Source organism: Alternaria novae-zelandiae (genome assembly GCF_023758075.1).
Source record: "Alternaria novae-zelandiae strain BMP 2774 chromosome Unknown scaffold_14, whole genome shotgun sequence".
NCBI classification, from domain to species: domain Eukaryota; kingdom Fungi; phylum Ascomycota; class Dothideomycetes; order Pleosporales; family Pleosporaceae; genus Alternaria; species Alternaria novae-zelandiae.
In genome coordinates this window covers 107,144-116,980 of record NW_026056974.1, presented here as the reverse complement: position 1 = coordinate 116,980, position 9,837 = coordinate 107,144, and the positions used below count along the sequence as shown (strand labels likewise).

At 51.4% G+C, this 9,837-nt stretch overlaps 2 protein-coding genes across 2 annotated transcripts; one reads left to right on the top strand and one right to left on the bottom strand.

Moving 5' to 3' along the window:
* Positions 1–792: 792 nt before the first annotated feature.
* Positions 793–1,377, top strand: J4E88_006905 (uncharacterized protein; the record flags this gene model as incomplete). Its single annotated transcript, XM_049400527.1, has 1 exon — positions 793–1,377. The coding sequence occupies one exon, from the start codon at positions 793–795 to the stop codon at positions 1,375–1,377; it is 585 nt and encodes a 194-aa protein (XP_049253475.1).
* Positions 1,378–6,073: 4,696 nt separating this feature from the next.
* Positions 6,074–9,676, bottom strand: J4E88_006904 (uncharacterized protein; the record flags this gene model as incomplete). Its single annotated transcript, XM_049400526.1, has 7 exons — positions 6,074–7,240; positions 7,288–7,377; positions 7,427–7,549; positions 7,654–7,797; positions 7,842–9,500; positions 9,559–9,616; positions 9,672–9,676. 7 exons carry the CDS (start codon positions 9,674–9,676, stop codon positions 6,074–6,076), a joined length of 3,246 nt encoding a protein of 1,081 aa, XP_049253474.1.
* Positions 9,677–9,837: the final 161 nt, after the last annotated feature.

The following is a 9,837-nucleotide window of genomic DNA, read 5'->3' as shown; positions in this document are numbered from 1 at the left end:
TCCTGGCCTTGATCTCCTATTTCGCACAATGAGTAGCGCATACGTGGCATAAAGACCTGTGATTAAGCCGATATTGTCACGCCATCAATGCAACAATCACAAGCTCGAGGAAACCCAGCTCTAGACAGCAACTTGTAGAGATGGGGTGCGCCTAGGTTACAAGGTCTCCCCGTCATCTTTTGGGCATCAGATGGTTCGTAAGGGACAGGAAATTGAGGAAGCTGGCGCTTAGTCAGAGGCCATGAGAGCTATCTTCCAAGTAGACACGTAACAGCATCGCAGAAGATACCTGAGCATAGTGGCTATGAAGATGCTGATCTCGATGACTAAGTCTGCTGACTGCACGAGACGCGGCTACTGCAGACATACCTTGTTTACGCATGTTGAGAGAACTACGAGCTCTTGCAGACCTATCGCACTTATATCTTCAACCACGGCGTCCTTTAGCAGCTCATCAACCATGACGTCTCAATACGCGTATTGTCTTCCGTAGTTGGCTGCCACCTCGAATTGAAGTCATAAAACAGTCTATCCAACAGCATTCTTTTCTATTGTCTCCGATTGACCGTCATGCTCCTTCACTTCCAACCTGCGTTTGCTCATCGCTCCTATTCTTCTCCCTCACCAGATACACAGTCACCACGTTTTGAACACAGCTTGGCGGCACGATAACTCAACTCTAGATCTCATGATATCTCAAAAGTTTGCTTCACAAACCCATCCACCTCATTCAAAAAGAAGCCGCATTACCAAATCCTCTCTCCTCTTCATATCCCCACCAAACACCCTACAATGTCGACCTCAACCCCCCACCCCTATGCCCAAATCGCCTCCCTCAACAACCGTCTCACCGCGCTAAAAATGCTCATTCTAGACTACCGCAAGCTAATCGAGCGAACCCTCCTCCCCATAGCCCACGACACCATCTCCGACGCCAACAAAGCCCAAGCGGACACCGAAGCCCATCTCGACGAAGCTCCAAACCGGAAAGAAACGCTCGAAGAAACCGCTGTGTGGATGGATGGCCGCACCCACGCCAAAGCCCTCCTCACCCGCTTCGAAGAGCAGATGCAGGCGTTGGAGGCATATCAGAAAGCGCAGCTAGATGACTTTTACGCTACTGATATGGGGTTTGGTATGCTGAAAGCTGACATTGCGCCGCATATGATTACCCAGGAGGAGACGGCGGTTGTGTTAAAGGTGCGTCAGGCTGGTAGGCAGCTGTATGAGTTGGCGAAGAAGGCGGATGAGGTGTTGGTGAAGGAGATGGTGGAGGAGAATAAGGTTTGGAAGGAGATCTTTAGTAAAGAGGAGAAGGAGGGGTTTGCGAGGGAGTTTATTGAGGTGGTGGCGAGGTGGAGTGGGGTGAATCCTTGAGGGGTTGAGATGCAAGGTAATTTCCTGATGGCCTTGTTAAGTATCTATGCGCTGAAGGAGGGTTCTATATGCCTCTCGGTGTCTTTTCTGTCATTTTGAGGGGACCTTTTGTCTTCAAACCTGCTGCAAAGTAGGTCAGATATTTTGCCTTCTATCTATTTCCACGATTATGTAAACGTGTGTACATGTTTGATATCGCTAGATCTTGCTATTTCAAATGTTTGAGCCATTCAAGAAGCTGAAAGAAAGCCCATCTTGTATTAACCATACCACTTTACCCATCCAATACGTATAGTCTACCCAAAGCCATCTAACCCAGTAAATAAGCGCCTTAATGACATGAATCCCTTTAACTGAACCTCTCTAATTGAACCCCTCAATCCCGCTAGCCCCCAATCCACCTAACCTTGCAGACCTAAGTCTCATACTCCGTACCACGTCTTCTCTCCTGGGAACTCCAACTCCTAACCGGCGGTTTATACGGCGGGTTCGCGTCTCGGGGGACTCGGCAAACAGGGCAAACGTACACACCATCGACACGCTCACATGAATTGATTGCGCGGCAGTCTCGGTTAGGGCAGATCCAGTCTCCCTTCATCTTCGGACAATCGAAGTAAGCATTCTGGCATTTTTCGGTGTTGGTCTTGTAGTTGAGGTAGTCGCACAGGCCGCATCGGTAGTGTTCGCTGTGAGGCATGGTGTATGTTGGCTGTTCGTGCGGTTGAGATAGGACTTGGTGGTCGTGATTGGGTATTGGTAGATTTGTGTGCGAATGTACTGTCCAGTGAACTCATGGCTTGGTTAGCTGGGCAATCTATTGTTGTTAGAGGATGACTTACGAGTTCGAAGTAGACTATTAATAGGGGTTACGGTTGTAGACCTGCTGACAACCAAGGAGGATAGATGATGGATATTCGTTGTTGTTGATAGTCTTGAGTGTTGTGTTGTATGCGTTGTATTGTATATTAATAGAGGCAGCCAGCGAAGTCTTTTATGCCAATGAAGATTCACATATCGTACTGAGAGGTGATAACCGCACTTCATAAGACACAAACGAGACGTGAAGTATGCCATCAATTAATGGCGGATGGAATGATATCTCGACGTCACAGTCGATTGCACCTGGCTCATCACATCATTCAGTGCAATCGAAACATCGAATCAACCTAGTATTTCAACGGTGTCACGACCTGCAGGGCATACTTCTGGCTTCAATGTCGTCAAAGTAACGCAAACCGTTTTTACAAGGAGGACTGGGTTCTTTACTCTTCACTTCTTTTCCAGTTCAAAACACAATTGTTTAACCATTATTACCATTATTACAACCAGTTAAAAGACCGTCATGTATGATACATACTACCTCCTCCGTTGACCAAGATGTATAAGGTACCCATATTCCGTCTAGTCCAACGCGGAGATACCCAACCGAAATGAATGACCTTGGCCGATATCTCCAACTCCTCTGCACCTTAATCTTTCCACCTCCGCCCACTCTGTTATTGTATTCAGATATTTGGCGGTCCTGATTGACCAGGAGGGTGCGAGGTGAAGGTGGACTTCCCGTGCCTGTCTATAGCACCAAAATGTCCAGGCGGCCAGTCCGGTTTGTGCGGGTTGTCCTTGTCTTCACGGGTACCACAACCGCAAACACCGAATTCATCGTCTGCACGTCGGTGGTCGGACCGTACGATGTTCTTGCAAGACGTGCAAACCCAGTCATACTTCGTTGCGGAACAGCTTTTCATGATAGGGTTCATACATTTTCCCTTGTGAGAGTCCGGATTGGAGTAATTGCACCAAGCGCAAGCCCATGTCAGTTCCCCGGGCATGTTTGGGTTTTCTTGCTGGGGGATTTGAGGAGACTTGGAGGACGAGGTAACGTGGTGGTAGCTTTGGGTGATGCGATGGCGTTTTCAGGATTTACTTCGTGAAGTGATAGGTCGCCTTCTGTTTTTGATTGAGGGATGCTCAGTCGAGAGCAGTAGTTTTGACAGGACGAATCAATGTCGCTACCTTGCTCGATGCAAATTGTAAGAGTGTATAGATGCTCGTGGTTGATAAGCAACTTCTGCTGCTGCGATGCACCTAGATAGAAGGCGCGCAAGAAACGCAATTTATACCGGTGAAGACTCACACATTTTGTATACTCACAACCACATCTGGCTCATCAAACTACTCATTACAGTCAAAAGATTGACTCTATCGAGGGTTTCGATGGAGTCGTTGCATTTAAGTCACCGACTGATGATAACGTCTGAGTGAACATGGCGGGGCTGTACTACCTACAACACAACCAAAGTGATGAACCCAAAAGACTCATAGATATAACACGTGTTGTATATAGATAACGCCTCGTTTCTATCCCGCTAGTTGGTCCGTGATGTCGCACTGACCGAAATGTCACTCATTGCTGTTGATGCGATCTATCATGCCCTTCTAAGTTGCCCCTTATGAACTCCGTATAATCCAATCCAAACTAGTACTGCACGGCTTCGTCGTGTACGTGTTTGGCGTTCGCAGCTTCGACGCTGGATAGCCCTTCCCTGCGCACTTAAGCGAGCCGTCTCCTGGACCCTGACTTCGTCATATTACGAAATGTTCCTTTGAATCCTTCGCATCCTTCGTACCGTTACGCCATGACTGCTCATCTCTCCCACTATATCCTCCAACACCACTACCACCACCACCACCACCACCACCACTCCTCTTGCTTTCAACCCCACGTCACTCACCCAAACACACCTATGAGAACAATCTTCAACCCATCCCCGCGTCTTCACCTCCCCTCATACTCCGTCCCCTTCTTCCTCTCCGCCGAGCTCCAACTCCTCACCGGCGGCGTATACTTGTACTTCGCATCAAACGCCGCGCCGCACTGATCACACCTATACACACCGTCCTTATCGCAGCCCAGTGTGATGCGCACAATGTTTGGGCATTTGGCGCAGAACCAGTCGCCTTTTGATTTGGGGCAGTAGGCGATGTTGTTGAGGCAGGCGCCGCTGTGAGAGGCCGGGTTGGGGAAGTCGCAGCCGGAGCAGCGGTAGGGGGTCGCTGATGGCATAGTTGAGTTGGCGATTAAGACTTGGAGGAGTAAAGTATGTAGGTAAAGGGACGCTGTTGGGTCGAAGTTGCGGGTCGGAGTTTAGCGGTGGTTTGATCTCTCGAGGTTAGTTGTTGTGTACGTGATGAATGTAATCGGTGTGTAGACTTGAAAGTGTGGACTGAGTGAGTGAGTGTGGATGTGCTCGAAAGTATCTCCTCTAACACCAGCGTCGGAACATCCAGTATTTACACTCTCAGACCTTCGAATTCGGATAACCCAATGGTTCTTTTGACCAAAGTTCTTTCTTTCGGGCTGTGTTCCGTCGTATTTCCATACGTATAGCGAGCGAGAAGAAGGTTTGTGCGCCGTGGGGTGTTCGGCGAGGACGAACAACTGCTAAACTACCTAGGTACCTAACCAAGACGCCGTCTCATCATGAACTACCCATCTAGCCAGCCATCCATTCCCATATTCCCTACCACACTCATCTCCTTCAGTACCCTGTTGCTTCTCATACTCGTTCTTCCATCTCATCATCCTGATGCAAGTACTTATCATGACTCGCGAGATTATACCTGCAGCGCAACTCCGACTCACTCCCCTCTACCCCATTCGCCACTTTTTTTCCATCTCATTCTGGAAACCAGCCTCAGCCTCACGCAGAGCCCGAAGACTCGGTCGCTGAAACACCTTTTTCTACCGCACCGTTCCTTGATGTTCCTTGATATTCACCTAGCGCCTCCAACCTGGACCTACCATTGGCTCTTGGCTTCAAAAAGCAACTCCAGCGCTGACGTGCACGCCGCTAGTACACGTGTACTAACCGCAACAAAGCCTACAACAGGTCTATCATTACATCTTGGCTTGTTTCCGCGAAGCTGGTTTTGTTCCCGGCCACGTTGTTTATGTTCCGTTCCACGTGGAATCTTCCATGTGGCAACCATGGCGCATGCAGATCTCAACGTAGAATGACAAATAGAATAGGTGTGGAAGGGGAGGAAGGTTCGAGAAATGAGGCGGTGGAGGTTGTTGTTTTTGTGTCATGTTGATGGGTGAGGATGGGGGTTGAGTAATCTTAATGATGCGGCCCAAGGTATTATGGAGGCTGTTATGGTGCGGTGGTTGGAATTTAGAAGGCACTTTGCGTACTTGTATCCATGAAACGCTTATGGGTACTCGCAATTGTGATCTCATCAGACCCTTGTCGAGTCTCCTACGTGAACCACTCTACCAACGACGAGAACTGCACCCTTACATGGTGTACCAAAACGCTGGAAGACTTTTGGTGCAATGCCAAACTATGATTTTCGGTACCAACGGAGCCAATGTAGATGGGAAGCTCCAAGGTGAATCTGGTCCGGGATGTACCCCAAGCCATAGATGGGCGTCTCCTTCTCCCCGACAGTGATGGGCAGAGGCGCCGGATCACCAAATTGAAGAGGCACCGAAACAGCGGTCTGGAGAGCGAGACGGGCGTGCCGAGGTTGGTCGGCAAAACAGTGAGGACACTTTGGGTCGCAAAGTGATCCGGGGTAGAAGCTTGAAAAGAATAGTTATAAACTAAGACGAAGGAAACGAAACCATTGCGAAGACCATCATCTCCAGACCCATGCATCAACAACCAAGCCACCTACACGTTGTTGTCGCCGACTACTTCTGATGCGTATGATCGCTCCGCGCCCCAGTAACTCCAATGTTGAAGTCCTCGCGTATCCTCGAAAGCGCACTCTGTTCCTCTTCATCCGCAACTTCATCGTCGACTTCAACTTCAGCAATGCTATGTCTGCTATCCGAGCCATCGCTACCATCAGCGTTGACCAACGCCTCCTGCTCCTCCTCATTATCGGACTCGTCATCTGTATCGTCGTCGTCGGCTTTATTCGATTCGCGAGGATCGCGGCCAAGCTCCGGTTTCGTCTTGCGTTCAAAGTCCTCAGCGTGGGCGTCGCGGAAGATTTCGCCGACATGAGTGAACGCGCGCTGGAGAGGAGAGGGGCGGAAGTCGTCTTGAGGGCCGCGGCGCTTGCGCGTATTTGATTGGGAGTGTTCGAGGTCTGCTCCTGAAGCTGTAGCTGGGCGGCGGACTTGGTTATTGTTCTCGGTTGGAGTGTAGGGACGAGCCTCGTCGGGCTGTTCTTCGTCGATGAGGGTAGGTGCTCGAGGGATACCAGAGGTGTGATCCTCTTCCTCCTCTGCGTCCAGGGGGAGGTAGTACGGCAGTGGTACATCTCTGCTTGCGCGGAATCGACCGACGTTCGTACAGTGCTCGTTCTCGACACGGAATACGGACCACATGCCTCTTCTGAAGATCTCACTGAGGGAGACACAGAATGAAGTAGTCGCTGAGTGCTGAAGCTGCAGGGGTGTGACAAGGTACATAACCCAGTTGTTCCGCAAGATTGGATCAATGCACATAGCAGTGTAGTACCACCACACTTTCTTGTATCCCAGCTCCTTGCGCAGGAAGGGATGCTTGGCATGTGGGTCACCGAGACTCCAGTCGTAGTAGATGTCCCAGAAGCTCGTGTAGATGCCGTTGATGGTTGCGAACAGTATGAAAACTGCCTTGGTAGATGGTTTCTGGTCCATGCGGTAGATGCTGGTGGAAACATAGAACAGGATGGTTGCGATGTACTTTCCGCCGTTCAGCAGATGAGGGAACTTGTTTCCGGTGTCTTTGTATCGTCGCAGACATTGCATCAATCGCCATATACCCGGCAACGTCGTCATAACCCCGGTAACGCGTAGGTGAGACGAGTTGCACTGGTTGGGATTGTCCCAGCCGTGCGCGTAGAGACAGAAAAACAGTGCGATGCCCTAGACGGGTCAGTGATTTGTAGCAGAGATGGGTTCGGCGGACTTACACTCATGCTGTAGGTCAGAGAACAGAACATATCGCCCAAGTAGAAGTCTCGCCATTCGACAGGGTATATACCGGCGAGCAACAGGCGCCACTGGCGAGCCATTAGCAGTGGTTTCGCATGAGTTGATCAACAAACTTACCAGGGAATACAGCAGCCACATGCGAGTACGGAAGTACATTATCCTCAGAGGATTGAACAAAAGCGCGACCGATATACCAATAAGAATGACGGGGTAGTAGAGATAGAGTCGATCTCCCCCAACCTGATGAAAGTTGATTTGCATAAACAGACCAAGCATAAACAAAGTCCAACAAGGAAGCTATGATACGTCAGTGTCGGTGTGCCAGATACGGAATGAGTACTAACCTCCGCAAGTTGCCTCCAGTCCAAGTGGTGGCGGGTATCATATTCGAAGATGAAGACGTAGTTGATCTTGTGCTCGTGCCAGGTCCGACACGCCAGAGTGAATAGGAGAAGAAGGAAGTTGATGAGGAAGTAGCCGGCATATATCTGAAAACATTAGCTTTGCCCTATCCATGGTTTGGATGACTCACCTGCAACAGATAGCTCGTGTTCACTGCGAACTCGTTCCCGTCAGTATTGTGCAGATCTGCAATAGTGTTTGCTTTGATGAGACCCTGGATGCCAAGTATGACGCCCGCCGACAATAGCAGACCGTTACGGAATGTATTGTCTGTGTAATCGCCTGCTCGTGCGATCTTGATGCGTAGCTTCCCGATGGCGACTTTGTGGTTGCCCTTCTCGAAGTATCTCGCGTATAGGTCCTCCGTTGCTCGAATGTGCCCTTCGATTACGTCGCTGTTCACGAACCAGGCTTGGTTGACCTTCTCATTCATGTACCGCGACGACGGTCGCGCGTTGACGGTCTTGTCATACTTCTTGTTGATTTTCCGGAAGGCAGTCCGGTTCAACAACGCGTAGGACTTGAGAAGCTCAAGCCCTCTGTAGTACTCCTGCAGTGCCACCTTGAGCTTGCGCTTCGCTGTCTGGTATGGCACGTCGGGCAGATCTGGCCGTCTAGCAAAGTCGCGACGGCTATCGGGATGGTCCTTGGGCTGAAGAGCCGCTGGGGTCGCAAGCTGTGTTATATTCTTGGTGCTCTTCCCGTACTTGCCCGCGTTAATAGCGTCCAACGCGGCGTCTATGGGGTTTAGGAAAGTGTCCTTGAGAGTGTTTCCAATATTCCCATTCCCGTTGGCCTGCTGATTTTCGTCGCCCGAGCTGCTGTTCTGACCGTTGCTCAGCACATGGTGCCCGTCGTGTTTCTTGTGGGCCTTCGCATTGATCTTGTCCGTTTGACGCTTGATGACCTCGTCGATACGTCGGTCTCGCATGATGTGGAGTTGGTCGCGTAGCACGTTCAGGCGCTTGGTAGCCTCGTCTTCCTTGTGCTTGTAGAACGACTCGATCTTATCCAGCTCGCCATCGAGGAAGTTGAAGAACTCGGCTTGTCGGAAGTCAAGGTCGCGGTAGGCTTCGAGGGGGACGTCGCCTGGGCTGTCCGGGGGAGTCTTGCTGCTCAGTGAGAATAGACGGCGTACCGATGGGCGCGACTTGTGCTCGGTGATAGGGCCGGGCAGCGAGTTCATGCGCTTGGGGGTGAAGACGCTCTTGTATCGGTTGGGCAGCGAGCTGTGATGCTTGTGGGGCGACACCGTCTTCCCAACCTCGAAAGCATTGTCGTTGTCGTTCTCTGCTGGCGGAGGAAGCGTGACTGTCTTCTGCTTTCGCAGCGATGCGCCAGACGCCGCTCCTCCTTGAGGGGAAGGGTTCTCAGGGTCGAGCGCAGCCCCAGGCAGCTTCAAGGACGGCGGTGCCCGGGACTTGTCTGCAGAGGTGCCTGTCTTGGTGGCGCCATCAGATGTGCTTCCCTCAAAGCTGCCGTAGTTGTGTGCCCAGTCTCGGCGGTTCGTTTCGCTCTGTGCCAATGGCTCTTCTTCGGGCGTGCGGCCGCTCTGGTTGCTGTTCGCCCTCTGGCGCAGGCTGTGCTGGCTGCGGCTGTTCGTGATAGCAATCGCCCTCAGGTCCTCGGGGTCTCTGGCGCTGCCCGTCTGGTCGCGGTTGAGGTACGTGTACTTGGGCGCGGCGTCGAAGGGCGAGGGCAGGATCTGGGTGCCGCGTCGGCGGAGGCGTGGGGTCGATTCGACATTGCGGAGGGCGCGACTGATGGCCTTGAGCTTCTTCTTGCCCACCTGAGGTCTCGTCAGTCGTCTGTGGTATTAAGCGTCGGCTAGCGGAAGTCGGCATCACCTTGTAGTCTAAGTACTTGAGCCGCCACTCCGGTACCAGATCGCGCTCTAGCTCTCTACTGCAGTCAGTCCCATGGCCGGAGTTATTTAGGTGCGTCGTCTCACTTTGCGAACTTCATGACCGTCTCGTCGGCGCGTCAATACCCAAACACGATCAATGGGGGGCACAAAAGCGCGTTCGCGTTTCTCGTCGATGCATGAGGTTCCGCGCAGACACACTGTAAAATGTTTCACGGGCGCGATAAGGGTTAGTAAATGCGAAGATGGTCGTGTGCTACCT